Source organism: Arachis hypogaea, chromosome 6 (genome assembly GCF_003086295.3).
Source record: "Arachis hypogaea cultivar Tifrunner chromosome 6, arahy.Tifrunner.gnm2.J5K5, whole genome shotgun sequence".
Classification (NCBI taxonomy): Eukaryota; Viridiplantae; Streptophyta; class Magnoliopsida; order Fabales; family Fabaceae; genus Arachis; species Arachis hypogaea.
This window is the reverse complement of record NC_092041.1, coordinates 92616756-92641337: the sequence shown is the minus strand read 5'-3', so window position 1 is coordinate 92641337 and position 24582 is coordinate 92616756. Positions and strand designations below refer to the sequence as shown.

General features: G+C 36.2%; 5 protein-coding genes across 7 annotated transcripts; all 5 read left to right on the top strand.

Annotated features, from left to right (window-relative positions):
- The first annotated feature begins 34 nt into the window (after window positions 1-34).
- Window positions 35-6519, top strand: LOC112696949 (uncharacterized). Of its 2 annotated transcripts, none has more exons than XM_029287617.2 (13): window positions 35-157; window positions 247-395; window positions 524-1373; window positions 1505-1527; window positions 2183-2265; window positions 2825-2924; window positions 3069-3154; window positions 3236-3318; window positions 4616-4743; window positions 4831-4932; window positions 5138-5431; window positions 5519-5641; window positions 5933-6519. In XM_029287617.2, exons 2-13 carry the CDS (start codon window positions 297-299, stop codon window positions 6314-6316), a joined length of 2355 nt encoding a protein of 784 aa, XP_029143450.1. In that variant the 5' UTR covers window positions 35-157; window positions 247-296; the 3' UTR covers window positions 6317-6519. The 2 variants fall into 2 exon arrangements, with proteins under 2 accessions (XP_029143450.1, XP_025605691.1); XM_025749906.2 differs by having other exon boundaries at window positions 1460-1527.
- Window positions 6520-6923: 404 nt separating this feature from the next.
- LOC112696950 (large ribosomal subunit protein eL6z) lies at window positions 6924-13453 on the top strand. Its single transcript, XM_025749908.2, has 9 exons — window positions 6924-7304; window positions 7930-8040; window positions 8378-9039; window positions 9727-9803; window positions 9900-9997; window positions 10235-12107; window positions 12307-12413; window positions 12801-12982; window positions 13076-13453. Exons 6-9 carry the CDS (start codon window positions 11848-11850, stop codon window positions 13229-13231), a joined length of 705 nt encoding a protein of 234 aa, XP_025605693.1. The 5' UTR covers window positions 6924-7304; window positions 7930-8040; window positions 8378-9039; window positions 9727-9803; window positions 9900-9997; window positions 10235-11847; the 3' UTR covers window positions 13232-13453.
- LOC112696951 (developmentally-regulated G-protein 3-like) lies at window positions 13443-19079 on the top strand. Of its 2 annotated transcripts, XM_072197314.1 has the most exons (8): window positions 13443-13903; window positions 14645-14698; window positions 15412-15585; window positions 16202-16273; window positions 17127-17519; window positions 17995-18269; window positions 18382-18870; window positions 18943-19079. In XM_072197314.1, the coding sequence occupies exons 1-4, from the start codon at window positions 13862-13864 to the stop codon at window positions 16259-16261; spliced, it is 330 nt and encodes a 109-aa protein (XP_072053415.1). In that variant the 5' UTR covers window positions 13443-13861; the 3' UTR covers window positions 16262-16273; window positions 17127-17519; window positions 17995-18269; window positions 18382-18870; window positions 18943-19079. The 2 variants fall into 2 exon arrangements, with proteins under 2 accessions (XP_072053415.1, XP_072053416.1); XM_072197315.1 differs by lacking the exons at window positions 18382-18870; window positions 18943-19079 and adding an exon at window positions 16576-16631.
- Window positions 19020-21611, top strand: LOC112698231 (uncharacterized). The gene is made up of 11 exons (XM_072197312.1): window positions 19020-19155; window positions 19356-19433; window positions 19521-19586; window positions 19665-19733; window positions 19809-19883; window positions 19957-20010; window positions 20246-20332; window positions 20558-20623; window positions 20707-20801; window positions 20902-20967; window positions 21052-21611. The coding sequence occupies exons 2-9, from the start codon at window positions 19357-19359 to the stop codon at window positions 20795-20797; spliced, it is 585 nt and encodes a 194-aa protein (XP_072053413.1). The 5' UTR covers window positions 19020-19155; window position 19356; the 3' UTR covers window positions 20798-20801; window positions 20902-20967; window positions 21052-21611.
- LOC140173479 (uncharacterized) lies at window positions 21396-22937 on the top strand. The gene is made up of 7 exons (XM_072197313.1): window positions 21396-21535; window positions 21623-21711; window positions 21836-21901; window positions 22055-22189; window positions 22325-22437; window positions 22508-22601; window positions 22687-22937. The coding sequence occupies exons 3-7, from the start codon at window positions 21839-21841 to the stop codon at window positions 22858-22860; spliced, it is 579 nt and encodes a 192-aa protein (XP_072053414.1). The 5' UTR covers window positions 21396-21535; window positions 21623-21711; window positions 21836-21838; the 3' UTR covers window positions 22861-22937.
- The last annotated feature ends 1645 nt before the right edge of the window (window positions 22938-24582 follow it).

The following is a 24582-nucleotide window of genomic DNA, read 5'->3' as shown; positions in this document are numbered from 1 at the left end:
ATTTTAAAAGATTATAATCACTTACATTAATAGTAATTTTCTTAAACTAAACTTGCCCCAAGTACCACAATGTCTGCATCAACCTGCAGTAGCAGCCTTTTGTGTTTGCAGTTCTCCATGCAAGTCAGAAGAAGGAAGCCACACGTTATTGTCTGATGTACGCACTTCACTATCTATATGTATGGATGTTTTTTCTAATTCACACCATAGAACTTCCCATTAATCAATCACCACTTTTTGAAACAGAGGGAGAAAAGGAAAAAAAAATTCTATTCGCTCTCTCATATTGAGTCGCAATGCCTCAAACAGAGGCTGAGAAATCGCGGCGAGAACTGAGGAAAGAATCCCGTTTGGCAAAGAATGCATCCAAACACCAATCATGGCTTCACCACCAGGTACCTTTCTATTCTCATTCCTCTACTCTTCCTTCTTTTTTTCTTTTCTAAAAAATAAACCAATATTTATGCCTTGTTTCTCACTTGAACAATTTAACCTTTTTTTCACGATTATTGTTTGTTTACAGAAATCTCGAGCTATCAAAAGAAGTAAAGATGATTCGGATAGGAAAACTAAGACAAACTTTGAGCAACCAGTTAGTACTAGTTTTGAGGAAAAAGAGGGTTTAGGGTTTGATTCGGATTCTGAGAAACATGTGACACCTGAAGAGAATGTTGTATCAGTGGCAATTTGTGGCTCTGATACTAAGAAAATGAAGAAGTTGAAGAAGGGTTCTAAGGGAAGTTCCAAGAAGAAGAGTGGCAAAGAGTTTTTTGGGCTGGATGCTGATATAGCTGCGAAGAAGGATCTTGAGTTGGAAAGGAAGCTTTCCAAGAAGCTTAAGGTGAAGGAAGGGAAATTGAGGGGTTTGGATGATGGGCTGAACATATTGCTCGAAGGAATGTTGCCTGCTATGGATTTATTTGGAGAAGAGGATACTCATGGTGCTAGTGAATTGCCGAAGAAAAGGTTGAAGAAGAGCTTGTTGAGTAAGAAGCGTAAGGAGGAAATACTGCCAAATGAAGGGATGGAAGCAGAGACAATAAATGGAGTATTTGAGCTCATGAGAACTTCTGATCAAGATGGAGCATTAGGTGATGTTGCTGATTGTGGAACTGTGAGGAAGAAGCATAAGAAGAGAAAGTTGTTGAGACAAGAGCAAGAAGATAATGTGGTGGATGATGATGTGTGCATATCGAATACTGTAGAATCCGTGGCAATGGAGGTGGCATCAGAGGCAATGGAGGTGGCATCAGAGCATGTTTCTGCTGAAGTTCCAGCAAAGAAAGAAAAGGGAAAATATATTGCACCTCACTTGAGAGCTCGTGCTGGAAATGAACCTGAAGAGCATACTCAGATACGAAGACGTATACGAGGTATGGAGGACAGGATTTAGTTTTGGCTTCACATGTCTAACTGTATACCATGTATTGATTTTTTTCTAAATTGAGCTCTTTTGTAGGACTTCTTAATAGGCTTTCTGAATCTAATGTTGAATCAATTACAGGAGAATTGTCGGCGATCTTTCAGGTTCACTGCACCATTAGTTGTATTGAAAATGAATGCTTATCTGTCTATTTGTGGTGCGTTATCGAAAGAAACTTTGTTATGTCATTTTGAAATGGGAAAATAAAGAATTGCAAAGAGAGGGAACTTGGGTAGACACTAGGAAATCTTACCAATTGTCTCTTTTTTAAAAAAGAAAAAAAAATCTTACTGCATTTTTAAGATGAAGATTCAATGATTAATCTCGAAGAGCAATACAATGTACTTGTTCTTTTCAAATTTGGAATATTTAAAGGTAAAGGGTCAAAAGATCTTCTGCTAACTCTAGCTTGAAGGTTGAAATTCTGGTAAAAAAAATATTCCTTATAAGTAGAATATGTTGTCGCTGTTTCTGTTGGCTTTTTTTTTTAGAAAAAAAACAAAGGTCTTGATGATTTTCTCTATGTAAAGAATGGATGTCCACTGTCAAAGCATCTGAACTGCTCCATTGTCCCTTGTGTATGCTTCAAATTACACTATATTGTACTAATGCACAGTGTAGTTGCTACCCCAATCATTTAACTTGTTTATGTAGTTTTTGTTTGCTTGACAAGTTGTTTCTATGAAATATATAACCACGTAAGAAGTTGTACTATTCTATAATCTATACCATAACAGTTTTGATGCAATTCTCTTCCAGTCTGTTGCACGTAGTGTTGCTTCACACATTATGATTGAGGAGGCTTTGGCATCATGCTCAGGTGGGCCACGGGGCAATGAACAGTTAAGCATTTGAGCCTTTCTATTATAGTTACCCTATTTGGTGGATTTGTTGTTTCTGTATTTAAAATAATTTGATTGGGAAGCATTGTATTATCGATGAAAAATTTTCAAATAATAATGATGATAATAATAATAAATGAAGATCCTGAACCAAATTCAGTTTTAGCCTTAAATGAAGAGATAAATATTATTAAGCCATTAAATTCATTGTACAGGGCTTCAGTCAAATACTCAAATTTAGTTATAGCCTTACTGCTAGAGTACCCAGCACAGAAGTGGGAAAAAGGCAGATAATGTTTTTTGTAGAACTTAGAAGAAATATATGATTGAAAGGAAAAGGTTGTGCACAAATCGGTGTTGGTTTAGGACAAATTATTTTCATATTTTGAGTTTAGAATCATATATTTTTCTACTTCAAATATTATAATACTAATTCATAATGTCGTGTTCAGTCCTTGAGTATGTCAGATCCCTCCTCTTTGATCTTACATTGAATACTGAACAATGTTGCTTTTAGTTTAATTGACATCCCTCTCCCCTTCTTCCTCTTTTGGTGAAGGTACGCTGCTGTTTTTGCTGCATTTGTTGCAGGGATGGCCTGTTTAGTTGGTGTTGACTTCAGTGCAAAGTTTATGGCATCCTTTGCCAAATGCTTTGAGGTAATGCTTGAAAAAGAAGTCCAACATGCTGATTATATATATATATTCTTTTTTAGTTTTAGTTTCTTCATCAGATCACCCTTGTTGCCTCATTGTATTGTGCAGACTGACTGTAGTTTATAATCTTCACATATTTCATTCCAGGATGAGTACCTTAAAGAGGATAATCTCTCTCTGCGGAATCTTACACTTCTCTTATCCTATTTATGCATATTTGGGGTCTGTTCTAGGTGGGTATACTGCACCAAGCATTTTGAAGTATTAAGTGATTTTTAACTGTACCCTGACAGATATCTTCTTTAATGCTTTAGTGATTTAATATATGACTTTCTAGTCATGTTGAGCAAGCGTTTGACCGAGATAGATGTCTCTATCATATTGGCAGTCCTACAATGTAAGATTTCTGTTTTTCCCTTGGGTGTTTTTCTAGTTTGTAATGTTCCCCCTCTGCAGTTTGTTTGTTGTTTCGTGGGGAGGTGGGACAATTTGACATTAAGGTTACGTTTGTTTCTGAGAACAGACACTGAGAACAAGACACAAAGGATAGAGACACAATTTTGTATTCTTGTATTCTGTTTGGTGATAAATTAGAACAAATTATGAAAATCCAATTTATTCTCATCTTTTTTCATCCAAAAAATTTGAGATGAAAAATAAAATAATAAAAAATATAATTATGAAAAATTAACAATAATAATGAAAGAAAATATAAAAATAAATTGTGTCTCTTGTTAGTGTTTCTGTCAGGATGGACACAAAATACATTAATTCAGTGTCTCTGAATCCAATGTCTTTGTCCATGTCTCATCTGTCAAACACGATTTTGTGTCTCTGTGTTCTGCCCTAGTAAACAAACGCAGCCTAAGGGACTGAATGCTATAAATTTTCAGATTTTAAAGTCAAAATTTAAGCTTTTTCACTCTTCAGAAGCATTTTTGACACATTTGACCAACTTTTTATTGTACAAGCCATACATGCATCTTATGAAATATTCCATAGGTGTATTGAGCACTTGGAGTTTTCTTATCTAATTTCTCGCTCTTGTATTTGTTTTAATTTGTTTGTGGTGGTTGACTTGTTGTATCTTTGGTAAATTGCGCTCACATCCTTTAAGATTTATCAAAACTACTTGACCATTCTTCTATTTGACCAGTATACATTCTCCTCCCTTGTATTATGCCAACTGCACGTCTAAACAGTACACTTAGGTCCTCTGGTGTTAATGTAATTAACAGATCCTTATACATGTGTGTGTCACCAGTGTACTAATAAGAAAAATACCCTTAAATAACAATGTTAAAAGAACAAGAATCTTTATAGTTATTATTCTATCTTTATGTGTTCTCTATGCATAATGAGATTGTGGGGGGGGGGGGGTGGGTGGTTAAAACTGACCTTTTTTCACCTAGTTTTAACACAAATTCAGTTTAATGACACAATAGAGGAGAGGTGAGTGTATACTGGTCAAATAGAGGGATGGTATGTGTAATTTTGATGACCTAATGTAATTTTACCATTGTCTGTTTATTCTCTTCGGTCTTTGGGGTTGGTCTTATATTTTAATCCTTTTATCTCCTTTGCTTATGTGAATTTATAATTGTTACTAATGTACTTCTCTAGATATTCTTATAAGAAATTCCCAATGGATGAACCATATCTGACTTTTATCTTTATTCCATTGGTCTTTATAGGTTGTGGAATGAAAATTAGGGCTGATGATCCAATTTCCATGAAAAATTTTATCGTTAGTGTTCAGAAGACAACAAATGACCTGAAGGCTTCCTCCAGAGATAATCATGAAAAGGGAAATAGTAAAAGAGTGAGCATGCTATATTTTATTATTAGAGAAGTGGTTTTTCTGGTTTTTCTGCATAGTTCAGCACTGATTACTTGGTAACACTTGTAGATGGAGTTCATGCTTGAAACCATATGTGACATCAAGAACAACAAGAAAAGACAAAAGGAGGACCCTGCACACCACACTCGGATTAAGAAGTGGTTGCAGAAGGTTGCATTCTTATGTGGCATTATTTATTATTCAATCACCTTTCTTTGTAGATATTACTTGTAAAAGATAATTACTTTTTTGGCGCGGGGAACAAATTTATTTTAAGACTTTTATTTTTAAAAGATGTGAAGAAAAGAAAAGTGTTCCTGGTGATTATTCTTTTCTTCATTCCCAGTGACTTCTGTTTCATTTGTGTTATTTCCAGTTAAGAGTGGATGACATTTTACTTAGAGGTCTTAAATGGAGCAAGTTACTTGATCCTGATAAGAAGGGTCAGTGGTGGTTAACTGGGGATTTGGCTTCTGCAACAGATAATGTTGAAGAAGTTGCTAACAGAATAGACAAAGATGTTCTTGAAACACAACGAATGCTTCAGCTTGCTGCTGCACAAAAGATGAACACAGATGCCAGAAGAGCAATCTTCTGTATAATAATGAGTGGTGAGGACTATATTGATGCATTTGAGAAGCTTCTTCGATTGGAATTACCTGGGAAGCAGGTCAGCCTTTTTTTTATGTTTACTAAACTGTGTTCTTTCAATTATGAGACCCTCCATGTTGACGTATCTATTTTCTTAATGCTACAGGACAGAGATATAATGCGGGTTCTTCTCGAGTGTTGCTTGCAAGAGAAAGTTTTTAACAAGTATTATACGGTGCTGGCGACGAAGTTGTGCGAGCATGACAAAAATCACAAGTTTACCCTGCAGGTAATGTTCCTCTTGTTATAAAACTGGTATGAATGCTAATTTGAAACAGAACTATATATTGCTTTTCTGTATGGAAAATATGACAAGAGGTAGGTGATTATGAGAAACTATTTGACTGTGATCAATAGTTGCACCAATGTGGGTGCTTGCACAGTTGTGACAAAATAGTGCTGAGGAATTCTCAAATGCTTTGGATATCGAATTTGAATTGCATTATTTTGCTTGATTAATGTTATCATAACAGCACTTCATATTAATTTATGACTCATTTTTACCCTACCGTTTTTGCAGTTTTGCATTTGGGACCACTTTAAGGAACTTGATTCAATGCAGCTTATGAGGTCAATGCACCTTGCCAAATTTGTGGTTGAAATGGTTTCCTCTTTCACCCTCTCCCTTGCCGTGTTGAAGACTGTGGAGCTCAGTGATCTCAACCTGTTATCCCCCAGAAGAGTTATGCATTTCCGCATGCTGTTTGAGGCCATCTTCGAGTACCCCGATAGCACTGTCTGGAATGTATTCACACGTGTGGCCGTGGCCCCTGAACTCGAGGGTCTTCGACAAGGCATTGAATTCTTCGGTAAAGAGTACATTGTCAAATTCAACAAAGATCTAAATCAGAAGTTTAAGTTGGTAAAAAGAGCCCTTAATAATGTGGAAGGAGTTTTGATGTGAATGAAGTGTTGAATTATATTCCCAATTTTGTAGTCATGCTAATTTTATTTAAATAATTCTTACATATCCTTCTAAATTGACATGTTCTAGTCTTCCCGGGCCCGGAGGTAAAACTATGTAAGAGATTTCGTCAAGCATTACTATTAAAATCCTATTACTAAGCTTGAAAATTTTATAAAATGCGATAAATTTATTATTTGAAATTAAGATACTATGCTGATGAGTGCATGTGAAACTATGTTTATGTAACTAAGAAATGAGGTTCCATTTGTGGCGCACCTTCCGAAATAGGTGTGCTTACCGTGAAAACCGGACCGGTCATCGACCGATTTAGTTATTGGTTTATTGATTCATTGATTCAATCGTGGTCTAACCGTTTAATAATAAAATAATAAATAATTTATAAATAGTAGTCTAATAAAAACTTAGTCATTCCATAAGAAAATCACCATCTATAACAATGCAATTCCAATCACTGAATACCAATGTTCTGAAAATCGGATCGGATTGGTTGGTCAAACTAGTTTGACCGTGAACTGGCAGCGCAAACGATTCGGTTTACTAATAGAAATCGCTATTTTAAAAACCGGATACGAACTGTTGAACTGGCTAAGAACCGGCCGGTCAGATTGGACTGGAACCCGGCCGATTTATAAGAAACGACGCCGTTTCCTTCCTTCGTTGAAAGAAAAGGAATTGCACGCCTTTGTTCCCCTGCCAGTCCTTTCTCAAACTCTTTCCTTCAGCAAATGCCCTAGCTCCACCAAAGAAAGCAAACCCTAGCCTTCACCAATCTTGTCACCGTCTGTCGGAGTGAGAAACTGCTGCTGCCGCCTCCGTTGCACTCAAGAACTTCCGTCTTCGTGCTATCGGCGTTCGCTACTTCGATCTCACCAACCCCTGTTCGCTCTCCATCCCCTATTCGCTCTCACGAATCGCCTGGTTGCCGTCGTCCGCGCGCTCAACAGCTCTCCGTCGTCCGTCGAAGGTCAATGCTCACTGCTAGTGGCTTGTTCTTCGTGTTTTTTTTTATTGTCTGTTCAGAAATCAAACCCTCTTCGTGCTTGTTCTTCGATGGTCAGTGATAGTCGTTTCTAGTGTTTTTGTTTTCAATGCTTGATGATTATTGATTAAGTGATGCGTTGCTGTTTTCTTTTTTTACTTTGTGCTTGAGATTGGATGCTCTGTCAGTGCTTAGTGCTTGTTCTTAGTTGATTGGCTTTGCTCACTACTCTGGCTTGTTCTGGCCTGCTCTTGATTGATTAACTCTGTTACTGGCTTATTGATTGATGATAAATTGCTACTGATAAGTTGTTACTGTTTTGTTAGGGATAAATTGTTACTGTTATTGATAAATTGTTAGGGATTACTTGTTACTGTTTTGTTATGTTTGTTGCTTAATGCTAAAATGGAAATCAAATCAAATGCTGTTTGTTGCTGAATGATAATTTTTGTTGCTGAATGCTGTTGGTAGTATTAATTTTGTGCTGCTATTAATTTTCTGGCAGTGCTGCTGCTGTTTTTAATTTTGTGAATGATTTATTAATTTCAGTTATGGATGATAGTATTAACCTGCTGTTTTATGCTATTAATTTCAATGAAAAATTTGCCAGAGATGTTGAGGGACTCTTAAGCTTATATGGAGCTTCACATCTTAGGATTCATGGAGAAGACATATTAGATGAAGCTCTTCGATTCACCTTAAATCCATAACTCTTGTGAAGGTTATTTTGTTTTATTTTATTTTTCAATTTGATGATATCTTTGATCTTTGTTGCCTATGTTAGTTGGTGTTTGTTGATGGCCTGGAGTTTTGAGCTGTTTGTTAGATGAGTTTAGTTGTGATAAATTTTGATAATTGTTATGCTTTGAGAAGGTTTGGTCAGTAATTAGGTTGAGCTTGAGTTTAGATTGTGATAAATTTTGATAATTGTTATGTTTTGAGAAGGTTTGTTTCGGTGATTAGGTTGAGCTTAATTGTAGAAGAGGTCTTGCTACTCAGTTGTAAGATTGTACAGTATTAACTTATTAAATGATTAGAATTGCATTTTGTTTGTACAGTGTTGACCTATTGAATAGTATTCAGCAATGTTCTGAAAACCGGACCAGACCGGCCGGTCCGATCAGTTCAACCTCGAACCGGAGACATAAACGGTTTGGTCTGATGTCTAAAACCAGAAATTATAAAAGCGGATGTGAACCGTTGAACCGGGCAGAAACCGGCCGGTTTGGATAAAACATCACAGTTTTGCGCTTTATGGGGAGAAACAAAACGCGCTTCTCCATCTCCTTCCTTATTCCTTCGAGCAGAACATGCCCTGCCTCAACCCGGGAAAAACCCTAGCCGCCACCACCGCTGCAGGGAGGAGCCGTGTTTGCCGCCGTCCGTCGCAGTCAGGGGCTTGTCTCCTCGAGTGTTCGTGCGTCACAGTCAGGGGAGTTCTCCAAGTCTTCGACCTGTTCGCAGTCACCAGTCGCAGGCGCACCGCTTCTTCCTCCAGCTCGGCGGCCGTCGTGTTGTCGCCGTTGTTTGTCGCCATCTGTTGCAGTCAGGGATTTGTCTGAAATGTTTGTTTTACGGTTTTAAATGGCAAAGTGATGCGAAAAGTGGGTGTGGAGGTTGTGGGGTTGGAAGCCCTAAGGTTCACTGGATTCCTTAGAGAACAATGCAACAGAATAACATGAGTTTTGAATCAATGTACATTGTTCGAATGCTGAAACAGGTACTAAACTACTAAAACCATTCCTTTTTGTTTTTGCTTGAATTTTAGAAGAAAGAGCAATGTAATGTATTCCTTTTTATGATTCCATAAGACCAAGGTTAAATTAAGAATTCAGGTGGAGTTGAGTTTTGTTTATGAGTAATTAAATGCACGAAATAGGAATAGGATTACTAATTTCTTTTGTGACTTTCATTGTTCTTTTCCCCTTGTTGTGCTGCTGTTGTTGTTATGCTGCTGTTTTGTTATGGCACTGTGATTTTGCGATCACTGATCAGTGTTTTGAATTTGGAATTTCTGATTAGTGACTTGTTAAGCTGCTGGTCTTGTTATGCTGCTGTTTTGTTGTGGCACTGTGTGATCACTGATAAGTGTTTTGAATTTGGAATTTGTGATTAATGACTTGTTAATCTGTTGTTGTTGTTATGCTGCTGTTTTGTTATGACACTGTTGTTGTTATGCTGCTGTTTTGTAATGGTTGTTGCTGAATGCTAAAAATGGAAATCAAATCAAATGTTGGTTGTTGCTGAATGAGTAGGGTAGCTACCTGCCAATACCATATATAAATAAACTGATGAATGATGATGATGGTAGTGGAAGGAGAGTCAAAGTGTATAGGTAGTTGGCTTTATATGTGCTTGATTGCAAGACAATTATCTGAAGCTTTCTATTGATTGCTTCTAAATATAGGTCACTTGTTGCCAACTTAGCAGCTGCTAATTGCTACAAGTCTGAGCATTTGAAAAGACCAGAAAATTGGGCATTAGGTACCCAGTTTATTTGTTTGGACCCCTTTATATCTCTATATCTGAATAGTCCTGATGACTGACATTTGTTATTGTTCATGTTTTGTGTGTAAACAGTTGAAAAAGCCAAGTATTACTACATTGCTGGCTTTTTCCTAACTTTATCTCCAGATTCCATTCAATTAGTTGTTGAACATGCTGTTGCAAATAACAAGGTATGATATGGATAGAATGTGGTATTTCCTTTTGATTAATGATATAAGCCTCTGAATGTTGTGCTTAAAACTTCTAATTCAAAAATTTCACTTGCCATAGCATGAATTGTAATTTACACCATATCTAAGGACCACCGATTAGATGAGTGAGATTTTATATTGGGAGGATTCTTTTGCGCACTAGTTAGGAGAATTTATCATTGACCATTCCATTTTTTTTTTTTTTGTTGTATGCAGGTCTTCACCATGAACCTTTCAGCCCCCTTAACTTGGAAACAACACTAGATCCCGTTTATGGCTTGCTCGGCAAGAAGAATCTGTTGCTAAGAGAGATCGATCTCTTACAACAGATGAATGCAACTCTGCCTAAGATTAAACCGAAAAGGTCATCTTGCAAGGTTCAGGTTTATGTTCAGTTAGCATAATACCATAGAATGATCAACATTTTCTCACTGAACTAGCTCGACATTCTTTTGAAATTGATAATCCTTTATCTCCTCACATTTCTAAATTAGAATCTAAGGTGTTAAGTGATCCTATTAACCCTCAAAGTCAAAATTTAATATTTAGATATTTTTTTACTATTTAACTTTTGAGTTTGTATTTTGATAAGATCATATGAATTTGGTTGATGATTTTTGTGTAGTGTTTTAAATTTGGAAGATATTTTAGGATGTTTATTTATTATTTTATTCTAAAACGATTTTTTTGGTTGAACCACCGGTTGAATCGGTTGGATTAATGAACCAATAAACCAGTGATTAGAGCGGTTTGATGATCTGTCCGGTTTTCAAAACCTTGGTTATTAGTTTAACGGTGGTCACTCGTTTACCTGATTGATTTAATTATAATTAAATAAAAATATAAAAATATAGTTATAAAAAAATTAAAATAAAAAATTAAAATATATGTTTTCACATATATATTAATAACAATCAAGTATTAATTTATAGATATAAATCACATAACTAATGATGCAAACATATATAATAAACTAGTAATTAATATAAAATATTTTCTTAATTTAAATGAACAAAAGAACAAAATATAGCATAATAAGTAAATTAATGTTTAACAAACTAATCAAAAACATACTTCAACTAATTTATTAAATAAATCCATAAATATGATTATATAAATAGTCTAATATTGTCCGTGTTTGTTAATACTCAATATTTTTTTTTGGTGATTATTAATACTCAATATTAAATCAACTCTTAATATTACAAGTAAATTCTAAGAATAAGACCGAGTCTCTACCTAGAAAATAAGCTCAAGTAATGATTTCCAGCAACAAATCCACCTCAGAAAGAGAAAAAGAAAAGAGGAAAAAAGAAAATAATGAATGGTATATAAGATATGGTATAGGAAGAAATTAATAATACTACGTGTACATTAAAATCAATCACTAAAATTAATTACTAGTATAAAATATATATTGAAATATAAATTTAAATTGAAAATAAATTAAATTATATATATTTATATATAAATATATTAATGGCTGATTTTAGTATACAAATAATATTTTTAGAAAAAAATTGATCTACACCATAGAATAAATAAAAATTTTTACAATTTACTCCGGATTTGAATTTATTTGAACAACAGGATTTTTTCCGGTTGAAGTATAATATAACTACATTAGTTTTTTTTGGACAAGAATTTGGGCCGAGCTACGATGCAAACAAGACAATAAAAACAAGTTGGGCCTAGTTATTGGGTTTATGTGTCTACAAGGGTAAGACACAGCGCAATATATAACCTATCATTGATGAAAGCAAAGGAAGTAGAATTAGGGTTTTGTGGGAGGAGAAGTAAGCGTTGCAGTTGAGTGAAGAACTCTAGCAATGGCGCCGAAGCAGAGAGCAGCAAGGAAGGTCGGCAGGAACCCTGAACTGGTGCGGGGGATCGGGAAGTACTCTCGGTCTCAGATGTACCACAAGAGGGGTTTGTGGGCCATAAAGGCTAAGAATGGTGGCAAGTTCCCCGTCCATGAACCCAAGCCTAAGCCCCAGGCCCTCGCTCAAAAGCCTCCTAAGTTCTATCCTGCTGAAGATGTCAAGACTCCTCTTGTCAACAAGCACAAACCCAAACCCACCAAACTCAGGTCTGTTCTTTTTTTTTTCTAATTTTCGATGTCAAATGTGATAAACAAAATTCTTGATCTGAAATGAGAATTTAGATTGGGATGGTGGCATTATTGGCTATTTAATTTTACTATTTTTATACATTAATTGACCTATCTTAGGGTTAGATTATTGATCCAATTGATCTTATATGTTTCATTTTTTTTGTCGCGTTTTCAGGGCTAGCATTACTCCTGGGACAGTGCTGATTCTTCTTGCTGGAAGATTCAAGGGGAAGAGAGTTGTGTTCCTCAAGCAGCTTCCTTCTGGGCTGCTTCTTGTGTCTGGTAACTCTTGCTCATTATCCTCAATGAAGTTTCTGTTTATGTTATTGTCTCGGACTTATAGTGAAAAATAGTGTTTTAAATCATATTGAATATTGGCTTTCTGTTTATTCGGATTTTGCTTGATAAGCTTTCTTTTTTTTTTAATATGTGGATGATGCTTCATTTCTCCCCTATGTCACTTAATTGAATGCCGGATTATAAGTGCTATGACGTTAGTTCTTGAATTAAGTTGTCCATTGCAGTTTCAAGCTTCGGATTTCAACGCATAGACAACATTTTCTTTTTTGATATTGCTTTCCATTGTGTTGTGTATAACTTGTGTCCGAATAAGCTAGCGGATTAATGAAGTTTTTCTCTCCTCCGGTCTTATGTATCTTGTTTCCTCAGGACCCTTCAAGATTAATGGAGTTCCGTTGAGACGTGTGAATCAGTCGTATGTTATTGCCACATCAACCAAAGTAGATGTGTCTGCTTGTAACGTGGAGAAATTCGATGACAAATACTTTTCAAAGGAAGTCCAGAAAAAGAAAAAGAAGGGAGAAGGCGAGTTCTTTGAGTCCGAGAAAGAGGTTAGTTTGTATAAATTTCTTGTTTTATTTGTCTTTCTGGCACTTGCAGTTTTTATCAGCATTTGCTTATGTGCTATCTTGCTTCAAATGTAGGAGAAGAAGACCCTCCCTCAAGACAAGAAGGATGACCAGAAGACTGTTGATTCTGCTTTGATAAAAGCCATAGAGAGTGTTCCAGACTTGAAGTTTTACCTTGGTGCTAGGTTTTCTTTGAAGCAAGGCCAGAAGCCTCATGAATTAGTCTTCTAGAGGAAGGCAGAGTCTTAGAATTTCTTTTTGATATTCTGTTTTGTGTTAAGACTTGGATCTAATTGTTGTCTTTTGATAATAGACATTTGCGAATGTGTTTTTTTATGTTGTTAGTTATCAACAGATTGGTCCAGTTTTGTGGGAATTCATTTGATGAATTTTAGGCTTCAAAATTGGCATAGTAAAAGGAAGCATAGAAGATCTTCTCATTGGTTTTGAAAATTATTCTTTTTCATTTTATAGTGTTGGCCTAGATACAAAGAAAACATAGGACTTGACTTGTTGCAACAATAACGTCCTTAAGTTTAATGGAGTTTTCTTCGGTGGGGAAAGAATAATTTGGACCCTTGAAGGACCAGGTTATAAATTAAAATAATAAGAAATATATGGGTTGGTTCACAAATAAAGCAGAGTAACGGTTGAGAAAATTTGGAGGGAAGATGGGTTGGGGTCACTGGAAAGCTTCCTTTGGAACCCATAGAAGGATTGGTGCACTCTGCATATTTGTTCTAGCATCTTCTTCCTTTTTTCCCCAGCTTAAGAGCCAACACGACACATCACAACACAAAAGAGTAACCATTAATCATCTGAAACTATTTTCTTCTCTTCCTCTGAGCTCATCCTTCAACAATGGTGACCGTGATGCAGAAAATAAAGGATATCGAAGATGAGGTACCCTATGCGTTGTCTCTAATGCTTCCTTCCTTCCTTCCATTGTATTCTCAACGGAACTTGGTTGCACGCCTCGATTCGTATCCGTGAAAGTATAACATTTTTGGACTACAAACTAATCCATAAGTTGTTTTCCTCTGCAGTAGTAGGGTTACTAGCGTTTGATTACGAATTACAAAATTTTAAAGCCATATCCTAGGATCCAGTTTTAAGGTGTTATTAATACAAATGATTTATACTTAATATGATTCTTAAGAAGCTCTATGCATTTCTAGAGTTGGAATAGAAGCTGTGCTTAATTGTGATTAATGTTCCTTAATCGGAATTATTCTCGCCAGAAACTCCTATATTCTATTTTCGTTGGAGTTCATATTTCAGTTATGCAACTTCGTCTGATTAGTGATTACGTTCAATAATATTTAAGCATCAAGTAAGATGGGATTGTAATAAATTCCTTGTTACTCAGAATAAGTGAAGTTTTTATGTTTAGGCTAAAACTAAAACAACTAATACTGCAGATACCTCTAAGTTGTAATTCTGGTTGAATATGTATAGATTGAGTTTGAGAGATTGACAGCTACAATAAGGTTTCATATTATTTCTGTGCATGTGCTTTGTTTCCTTTACTCCCTGCATATGGTAATCAAGAACTGAGGAACTGTATTGATTGTTCAAAGCAGCAGCTGTATTTCCATTGTAGTTATTATTTCAAGTATGATCATTGTCATTTTTATGCTGCAGATGGAAAGAACGCAAAAGAACAAGGCTACTGCTCATCATTTGGGCTTGCTGAAGGTAAACATGTTTCTGCATTGTGTGCTTCATCGTTAGATGGGATATGGGAAAGAACGTGATCAATTTCATCCAAGCACTGGAATGATGGGGTCATGTTAAATGAGTTGGTAGATGGGATATGGGACAGAAAGTGATCAATTTCATCCAAGCACTGGAATGATTGGGTCATGTTGAATGAGTTGGTAGAATTTTGTAAGAGTAATTGCTCTAGAGATTGCATTTGGACGTGCTTCTGGTTCATGACTCATGACTCAAACCCTTTCCCTGAAATTCAATTGGAAGTTGTATTATTAGGCTAAGCTCATTCTGCTCTTGGAATAGGCCTTCTTGTTTCCACTTTCTAGCTGTTGCTGGATACAAGATTCCTACTGATTTGCATATTGATTTATTTATAATTTTGGGTGTATGTAGCTCGTACGCGTATCCGGATTTGGATAAAACATTAAAATATAAGTTGAGAATATTTGAATTGTTTTTTCATCAGCCTTGGGCTCCTATTGTTAACTTGGATACTCTGTTTGAAAGTTTTCTGATATATGATATTGAAGGCTACATGGGTGTTTTTACTTTTGCTTCTATTTGGATTTTGGAATCAACCACCAATAAGATTATTTTTTTATTAGAATTATTTTCCTTGTTATCTTTTACTTTTGTATTTCTGTGATTCTATTCTTGCTGCTAGTTGATTTAATATTGTTAAGCATTGGTACTAGGCTAAACTGGCAAAGCTGCGGAGGGAACTCCTTACTCCTTCATCAAAAGGTGCTGGAGGTGCTGGTGAAGGTTTTGATGTTACTAAAAGTGGTGATTTAAGAGTTGGTCTTGTGGTTTTCCCTTCAGTTGGCAAATCTACTCTACTGAATAAATTGACTGGGACATTTTCAGAGGTAGGAATGTATTTCTATGAATCTTATATACTGCCATCTTCACTATTTAATTTATTTATATCGCAGTGTTTCACTTCTATGAGTTCTACCATGTTTTTGAAATATTGCAAGTGATGTTTCTTTTTCTCTTTCTGAAAAATAAAATAAAATTGCATGGGATAGGTACATGTCATATCTAGGGTAAGGTTGTTGGCCTATGATATTGAGATCAAGGTTTTTTATCTGGAATCAACCCCTCTGCTTACAGGGTAAGGCTGAGTACATCTACCCTTAGGAGATCTTAATCCGTGGGGACCTTCTGGAGTGGCCCACCATTTATATCTCGAGTTCATTCTATTTTTTTTAATCATCTGATCTGATTAATTATAAAATGGTATAAATGAGCTGTTACTTATTTTAACTTCTACATTTTGCTATCATTCATGATGTTTGTCAACTATTCTTTGGTTTGGACACTATAATAGTGGTCATTGGCATCTATTCACGTGTCAACCAGATGCTCCCTTTTTTATTTTAAAAGACAGCGGGCAGCATTACAATTATGAATTATCTAATATGCTTAATAGCTTATGTGAAAGAGTTTCCTGAAGACTTTTACTTGTTTTGGTTTGTGTAGGTTGCTTCCTACGAGTTTACAACCTTAACTTGCATTCCTGGCGTGATCACGTATCGTTGAGCTAAAATTCAGGTGCCACAATATTAGAAAGCTTAATGTTGATGATGTTTTCATCTTTGCTCTTGATGAAAAATCCCTCATAAGAGGGTTTTCTACTGTTATTGATATCATATGAATGCAACTAGGTTGCGGAGCCATAGTAAATAAAACCATATTTCTTTCTCTTAGGTTTCACTTATAATACTTATCAAGGTCAAGATATTCTGCTTGTGGGCTTTAAAACTTGTGTTACTTAAAGCAAAATCTAGTTGCACTTGAACCTCTTGATTAATTAAGATCCCGTATCTTTATGATTGATTTTGTCTGCTTGCAAGTGGATCTCCCTGGAATTATTGAGGGTGCTAAAGATGGAAGGGGTAGAGGAAGACAGGTAAAATAAAATTGTTCTAATCGCAAATTTAAGTAGATTTTAGTATAATATATATCAACAAAATTTCAATGTTGATTAGCCAAATCACGTCTTTTGTAAGTAATTAACTATGTAATCAAAGGTCCTTGTGAAACTTGTAAAAAATTTTCCGTTGATCTTCTGCTGAATGCTGTGGTGATATCAATAGAAAACATTTGAGTGTCTAGAGAACCTGTGGTTTTATATTTGGTCATATGGCAGAATTGTTTTTCAAAGATTCTTGATTCTTAATGGCAGTATTTAAAGAACTGTGTATAATTGTAAGCTATGTTTTTGTCTTTTTCTCTATTGGCAGAAACTGTCTTCAGCACCATACATGATTGTTACATATTTAGGAAGATTGATTCAGATTTCGCAAACTTCATTCCATCAAGTTTCTGCACGAGCATTGATTCTTGTATTTTAAAATATTTAATACTTAGTTGTTGTTAAACTAATATAAGTATATTCATATAGATTTGCAATTAATAACTATGATCCGCCATGCAACTTGGCACATTCACACTTCGGGAAGCGGCAAAGACACATTTTTATTTTACGGGCCTGCTACACATATAAGTTTACAAGCTTACAAGTTGGCCCAGCCCAAATAGAACTCATGCGCATGAAGAGAGATAACATGGCGCGTCAAAATCACGCGCTCAACACTCAAACGGTTACGTATGGCAGACTCTTCCACTTCTTCCACTTCTTCCACTTCTCAAAGCGCTTTGAAAACAAGGAAACCCTCCCATTTTCGAGCGAAAATCAAAGTTCAAAATATACAAATCGTTGTTCGAAACCTCCATCAAAACACCATCAAACTCTCCGTGAAGAATCTGAAGAGAAAACAAAGCAACAATACTCAACGTAAGTTCATTAAGATTCCTGTGTATTTTACTTTTCTTCTACGTCGTTCTTCTTGGGTTTACTATTATTCTTGCTTTTTTGTTACACTGTTCTAAGTTCTACGTCGCTCTTCTAAGTTCTACGTCGTTCTACGTTGTTGTTCTAAGTTCTCCTACTATTGTTGTTGATTTTTGGGGGTTTATTCCGTAGATTGGGGGGTGTATACTGCTTAACCTTGTAATGTGGCTTGATATTGAAGAATGGTTGAGTGATATCTGACTAATATCTATATGGATGTATCTGAATAATATCTATGGGTGTATCTTACTGTTATCAATGGGTGTATCTTGCTGATATCTTTGGGTGTATCTGACTCATATATATGGGTGTATCTTACTGTTATCAATGGGTGTATCTTATTGTTATTAATGGGTGTATCTGACTCATATATATGGGTGTATCTTACTGATATCTTTGGGTGTATTTTTCGTTTCAGATAAAATGGCAGCAAGAAACCAAACAAAAGACCTTAAGTGTGCCACACATCTCCTGAGTGATAAGTTCAGAAACATGACTGAGGAGAAGAAGGCGATTGTGAGGGATCTCGGATTCGGTGGGTTGATGCACATCCCACCACTAAGGGTGGATCACCAACTCTTAAGGGAGCTGGCAAACAACTTCAAACTTGGGGAGAACAGACTGAAGACAGGATATGGTTCTTTCCAAATAACACCAAAAAAATAGGTCATGCGCTTGGCATCAATGCAACAGGTAACTAGCTTAAAATTATAGGTGTATATTAAGTTGTTGCTTGGGTGTATTTAAGTTGATGCTTGGGTGTATTTGAACCGACTTGGATACTTTGTTGTCTTCCTTTTTTTAGGAGATCTATTTCCTGAGAAGGTTGAGTATAAGAAACTTTCTGATGATGACAAAATAATTTATAGAAGATTCTAGGGTAAGACCCTCAAAAGTCTTACCGATGAAATGATGGAAATAGGCGTTGGCAACGAAGAAGAACGCCTGATGTTCAAGAGGATATTCATCCTCTACATACAGATGGCGTTCCTTTTGCCAACAACGATAAACAAAATATCGCCCGTGCACCTGGCCCCAATTTTTAAGATGGATGGCATATCGGAGAGAAACTGGGGGGCATGTTTTGACCTTCATGGTCAAGGGCATCACAGACTACCAGGAGAAGAAGAAGAAGGCAATTAATGGCTGCCTCTTTGCCCTGATGATAATCTACTTTCATCTTTCAAAAAACAAAGGCAAGAACAGGGCTGAAAGACCACCAATGCCCTGGATTGCCAATTGGACTAAGGAGCAGTTGGTGGAAAGAATGACTGCAGAAAGAGAGGAAATTTTGGTAAGTAAACATAATAAGTTGGGTGTATTTTATTTACCTGAATGCTGCTAACTAAAATATCTCATGTTTCAGGGGATTGTGAAGATGGCAGAGACAAGAGAAAAAATGAAAAAAAAGAAAAAAAAGAAAAAAAACAAGAAATAAAAAAAACAAAAAAAGGAAGGCGAGTCCAACATCGTCTTCGGAGACAGAAACTACTGACAGTGACACTTCTACCTCTGAGTCTGAGGCTCAAGAAGACTCAGAAGATTCAGGAAGAAAACACCCCAGCAAAAAGGGGAAAAAGTAAGTACCATACTTAGGTGTAATTTCTTTTTCGAGTTGGGTGTATTTTGTTTGATAACGTTGGGTGTATGTAGTTTATTAAGCAGTGTGTGTTTCGTTTGCTGCGTTGGGTGTATATTGTATATTCAGTTGGGTGTATCTCGTGAATTTATTTGGGTGTAATTTTAGTATGTTCTAAATGACAATTGTTTGCCTTCCAGAATGGACTCCAGAAAAAGAAAGCAGAGGCAAGAGGAGTCAGATTCTGATTCAGAATCTGAATCTGAACCAAGTGATGAGTAATGTCCTGAAATTATTACTCCTTTCTTTTGGCTTCATTACAAAGATTTCGTGTATTAACTGAAGTGTCTATTATTAACTTATAGGAGCGAAGAATCATCACCTGCGGAGAAGGAGAAGAAAAAGAAAAAAATAAAAACAACACCAAAAAAGTAAGCACTTCTTTGGATAATATTCTGTGATAAAATTAATTTTTTATTTCTGATTGGTACTCTTTTTTTTCCACCCAGAACACAACAAAAAAAGAAAAAAGTTGTTGTGGAGGATTCACCTCCTGAAGAAGATCAATACTTTGACGGGTACAGTACCTCGTAAGCTATATTACGGTCTATCATCGTAATTATTTTTGTTAACATCTTATTTTATGAATGTAGTGAGAGATATGAAATATCAAGTGACGAACTCGATGAATGGCTAAGGGAAAACGTTGATAAATCTGCTGCAGAGGGGTATGTCTTGCTGGGCTGTGTATTTGAGATTTTGGTGTGTTTTGTTTGGTAATAATTGTATCTTGTTTCGCAGGGAGAACCAAGCTGAACTGCGATCGACAGAAGGTCGCTATGTGTCCTCTCAAACGTAAGAAGCTTTATTATTTAATAAAATCTTGTTATCATGATTTGGATGTATTTTGTGGAACCATTTGGGTGTATTTTGTGGATCAAGTTGGGTGTATGTTGTTTACTAAGTTGGGATATTTCGTTTGTTTTGTTGGGTGTATATTGTCCATTCGGTTGGTTGTATCTTGTGCATTTATTTGGGTGTATTTTATACCTGTATCTTATTTTGTCTGAATAACATGAAATCTGTTTAGACTACCGGCTGTGAACTTGGGAAGTGATGATCCTTCCTCTCAAGGACGCACAGAACAGAGTAGTGTAAACCAGCCGTCACAGAGCATGTAATTTCTCTTTCAAATAACTGTTACTTTTGTTCTTCTATTACCTTCTACTTCTAATTCTGTATATATTTTTTTTAGAAAAAAAGCCCTTTATTATTTTATTCGAGAAAAAAAAGGCAGCAAAAAAAGCAAAAATTGCAAGTATGTAAGTTCTCAAAAAACAAAGCCTATCTTCTTTTTGAATTGTTCGGGTGTATTTTTTGACCTTCTTTGGGTGTATTTTAGGTTGATTCCGACTGATTCGAATATGATGGTTGTGAGGGAACAAACACCGTCGGAAGCGCTTGCAGTGTGAGTTTTCCAAGAATATTTCAACCTTATAACCTTATTATTTTCAAATACGTTGTTAACCTTTCATTTTTCTTCTTGTTTAGAGTCCCGATCCAGGTTTTTGTGCCGCATCCCAAACAACCACTGAGACAGATTTTGAACCAACACCTATGCTACGGATTGAAGGGACTATAGAAACGTAAGAAATAGTATTGGGTGTATATTTGCTAACAGTTTGGGTGTATATTGTTCCTGATCAATTTTTTTTATACCATGATTAATTTTGTGTAACTGTGCAGCACTCCTGAACCCCCCAAACAACTTCAGGAAACCACACCCAAGCTTCCCCCAGCTCCAACTAAAATGTAAGTTCATCAGACTAAAATCAATCTTTACTTATCTTCTGTATATTCTTATTCTTACTCTTATTCTTATACATCATGACGCAGTCATCCAGCCGCAGAAGACGCTGCTGCCCTGTTGATGATGGCATGGACAGCAACCTATGTTCCTAAAACAGATCCAGGAATGCCATCATTCAGCCTTGGATTGACTGATTCAAGCCAGGAGGGGGCGTCAACGCAGGAGACAGAAAGGAAAAAATCTCCAGAAACTGCAAGTATGCTAGAACAATTAGACAATTTGGTCCAAAAATTAGCAAGCAATGCGGCGAAGGGAAAAGACGAAAGTCCACAAATTCAGAGGGAGACTGGGGGAGAAAGTTCTGCAAAGTTTCAAACTCCTGGGGGAATAAATCAAATTCCAGATGATATGAAACAAAAGTGCTACATGTGGGGGACGAGACCGAAGGAAGACGCAGATGGCGATACTAACGAGTATGAGGAGATGTGCACTCTGATTGGCCAAGGAGAATACATTTTGATGAGAATGCACCTTGCATCCCTCCAGGCAAAAAGTGATATAGAATCTCAAGTAATATTAGAATAACATTAATGTTTTTACACCAAAGTCAACTACAATGTTTATTAATGTAAAATTGATTTCGGCATATATTTTTAGATTGTATCTGCCATCTGCCTCATCCTCAACCAGAAAAATGAAAAGAGGTTTCAGGAACAAATATACTGTCTCCCCCCCCCAATATTGTGGTAAGTGTTACTTCTACGAACTTTGGGTGTATTTTCTGTATTGATTTGGGTGTATTTTTTAGGTTCGATTGGGTGTAAGTTGTGTATTTTCAGAATTTCATTTCTTGTTTCGCAATTCTTGCAGAGCATGGCACTTTCGGATCACCCAAAGGGGGAATTCATATCACCAAAAACGAAAAAGGAATTCAGGGTGGAAGCCTACCCGAGTTTCATTCACTTCATAGATAGAAAAAAATTAACTTCACATCCATATATAAGTTTTCGTTTGCTAAATTTGTTAGTACGCTTATTTACTTATATACCAAATAAAATAACACACTGTTGAAATGTGGCAATCCTTCAGATTTTTGCTCGTGTTTGCCACTCGGGGCATTGGTGGTTATGGCTGATAAATACAACAAAGCGGAAATGTCAAATACTTGACCCGCTACACAAAAAAGCTCCAAGCGATGAGAGAAAAGACATTAATAAATTCACTGTAAGTGGCCTCTGTCTTCTTTACTTTAATAGATAGGTCTATTTCATTAGCTGTGTTGGGTGTATATTGTCCATTCAGTTGGGTGTATCTTGTCCATTCATTCGGGTGTATAACTGATTTGTTTTGGTATTTAAGGGATATGTATTTTCAAGATTGATAACATATGCCGGCGGGGAACCTCTGGCAAAAGGGGAGAACGAGAAGAAAATTAAAGCATCATATGTTAAAATATCAGGCGAAAAAACAAGGTATAAATTTGTGACTCTGAACATTAAACTTTCCTAAATGAGATTTGTAATTTATTTTCTTCGTTTTCAGCTATGACTGTGCTATCTACGTTATGAAGTGGCTTGAGTTAATTGAGCCGGAAAACATCAAAAAGGGGAAGTACGAATGGGATAATTGGCCACAGGTAACTGTCTTTAAAACTATATAACTCTGTATTACTTTACTGAATTAATATTGCTGTTTAAATAGAATATACTTTTTAATTGTAGGAGGAGGTGGACCACTATAAAGTGGAGTATGCTTCCCGGATACTATTCAGTGAGATGAATAAACAGAGAGATTGGGCAATTAGAGAGAGTAGTGCTATAAGGCTGTCGAAGCCATCCTCTGTATTATTGAGTCCGTTTTGTCAGATTAATTCTGCTGATATAGAAATTGGGTAATCCAACTGCTGGGTAGTTTGTAAATTGAACAAATGATGTAAATATTTGCCATTTATCAACAACTTCTATTCCATGCATATTTTTTCCCATAGTTAAACTATCTGTGCTGGTAAACTATCTGTGATGTATTCAAAAGCTGTATTACAGGTGCTAAAATATGAAGCAAAAAATCAAGGCATATATAAACGCAAATTGTAAACTGTTACACCCAACGCAAGTCTAATAATACACCCAAGATTGCATAAAATATACACCCTACTGTCTGTGCTGTATTCAAAATGTATGAATTACATGTACTAAAATATGAAGAAAAACATCAAATGAAATATACACCCATAACCTGCGAATTTTAACAGCTTTTGTTCTATATGTATCTATATATGTGTCTATGTAAATTGTGAATTAACAAAAATACACCCAAAAGAACAGTGCTTTTACACCCATATTCTATAAAACTATACACCCAAAGAGTTATCCCCTACTGCTGGTACCCTGAACTGATAATTCATAACGTGTACTTGATATTGGCTGGAATTTAAATGCGCCGCTGATGCGGCATCAAACAGGTTTATCTGAATATAACACTCACACATTAGCTAAACTATTAACGAGAAAAATAAACTCAATCGCCACAAATTTAAAGAACATTACTTTTACCTCGCTTAAAACTTTCATCTTCTTCTTCTTTGTGGCATTTGCAAGCTGTTTCTCCAGCTTTGAACCTAGCCTGTTTTTTGGACGTCCTCTTGTTCGAATCCTTGGCGGGCTTTGAAGCTCGTTAACGGATTCCAAGTTGGCGTCTTCGTGGGATAAAGAAGATGTCCCCTTCCTTTTGGCTTTTAATGCTTCCATCTCGGCCATGACGTTATCGTACGCACGGTGCAGAATTGCAGTCAGCTCCTCCGATTCGGTGAAAATGTTCAACGCACTCTGTCACAGCACGGCTAATCATCTGTCGGTTCTCAATCAGGTTGGAATAGAATCCAGTGATTCTTTTGCGTCTGTCACTAACACCCAGCCCTCAGGAGTTTGAAGCTCGTCACATTCATTCAATCCTTGAATCCTACTCAGAATACCACAGACAAGGTTTAGACCTTCCGAATTCTCTTGAATGCCGCCATCAATTCTAGCTTATACCACGAAGATCCTGATTAAGGAATCTAAGAGATATCTACTCAATCTAAAGTAGAACGGAGGTGGTTGTTAGGCACACGTTCATAGGTGAGAATGATGATGAGTGACACGGATCATCACATCCATAAAGTTGAAGAACAAGTGATATCTTAGAATAGAAGCAAGCGTGATTGAATAAAAAACAGTAGTAATTGCATTAATCCATCAAGACACAGCAGAGCTCCTCACCCCCAACCATGGAGTTTAGAGACTCATGCCGTAGAAGATACAATGAGAAACGTGTAATGTGTCATGAGGTAAAGATACAATGTCAAAAGGTCCTACTTATAGTGAACTAGCAACCTAGGATATGTAGAAATGAGTAAATGACGTAAAAATCCACTTCCGGGGTCCACTTGGTGTGTGCTTGTGCTGAGCATTGAAGCTTTCATGTGTAGAGACTTTTCCTGGAGTTAAATGCCAGCTTTTGTGCCAGTTTGGGTGTTTAACTCCAACTTTTGTGCCAGTTCCGGCGTTAAACGTTGGGAATTCTGAAGCTGATTTGAAACGCCGGTTTGGGCCATCAAATCTCGGACAAAGTATGAACTA

What these genes read in the sequence shown, in the direction of transcription:
- LOC112696949 (XM_025749906.2), top strand. Translation starts at nt 297, where the DNA reads ATGCCTCAAACAGAGGCTGAGAAATCGCGGCGAGAACTGAGGAAAGAA. An exon ending in ATATTTGGGGTCTGTTCTAG is followed by an intron (nt 3,155 to 3,235) that starts GTGGGTATACTG and finishes TTAATGCTTTAG; the next exon opens with TGATTTAATATATGACTTTC. An exon ending in TTAAGAAGTGGTTGCAGAAG is followed by an intron (nt 4,933 to 5,137) that starts GTTGCATTCTTA and finishes TGTTATTTCCAG; the next exon opens with TTAAGAGTGGATGACATTTT.
- LOC112696950 (XM_025749908.2), top strand. Translation starts at nt 11,848, where the DNA reads ATGGCGCCGAAGCAGAGAGCAGCAAGGAAGGTCGGCAGGAACCCTGAA. An exon ending in CCCAAACCCACCAAACTCAG is followed by an intron (nt 12,108 to 12,306) that starts GTCTGTTCTTTT and finishes TCGCGTTTTCAG; the next exon opens with GGCTAGCATTACTCCTGGGA. An exon ending in TGGGCTGCTTCTTGTGTCTG is followed by an intron (nt 12,414 to 12,800) that starts GTAACTCTTGCT and finishes TTGTTTCCTCAG; the next exon opens with GACCCTTCAAGATTAATGGA.
- LOC112696951 (XM_072197314.1), top strand. Translation starts at nt 13,862, where the DNA reads ATGGTGACCGTGATGCAGAAAATAAAGGATATCGAAGATGAG. An exon ending in TAAAGGATATCGAAGATGAG is followed by an intron (nt 13,904 to 14,644) that starts GTACCCTATGCG and finishes TTTATGCTGCAG; the next exon opens with ATGGAAAGAACGCAAAAGAA. An exon ending in ATCATTTGGGCTTGCTGAAG is followed by an intron (nt 14,699 to 15,411) that starts GTAAACATGTTT and finishes CATTGGTACTAG; the next exon opens with GCTAAACTGGCAAAGCTGCG.
- LOC112698231 (XM_072197312.1), top strand. Translation starts at nt 19,357, where the DNA reads ATGGACTCCAGAAAAAGAAAGCAGAGGCAAGAGGAGTCAGATTCTGAT. An exon ending in ATAAAAACAACACCAAAAAA is followed by an intron (nt 19,587 to 19,664) that starts GTAAGCACTTCT and finishes TTTTCCACCCAG; the next exon opens with AACACAACAAAAAAAGAAAA. An exon ending in CGCTATGTGTCCTCTCAAAC is followed by an intron (nt 20,011 to 20,245) that starts GTAAGAAGCTTT and finishes AAATCTGTTTAG; the next exon opens with ACTACCGGCTGTGAACTTGG.
- LOC140173479 (XM_072197313.1), top strand. Translation starts at nt 21,839, where the DNA reads ATGGCACTTTCGGATCACCCAAAGGGGGAATTCATATCACCAAAAACG. An exon ending in AAACGAAAAAGGAATTCAGG is followed by an intron (nt 21,902 to 22,054) that starts GTGGAAGCCTAC and finishes GCAATCCTTCAG; the next exon opens with ATTTTTGCTCGTGTTTGCCA. An exon ending in AATGGGATAATTGGCCACAG is followed by an intron (nt 22,602 to 22,686) that starts GTAACTGTCTTT and finishes TTTTAATTGTAG; the next exon opens with GAGGAGGTGGACCACTATAA.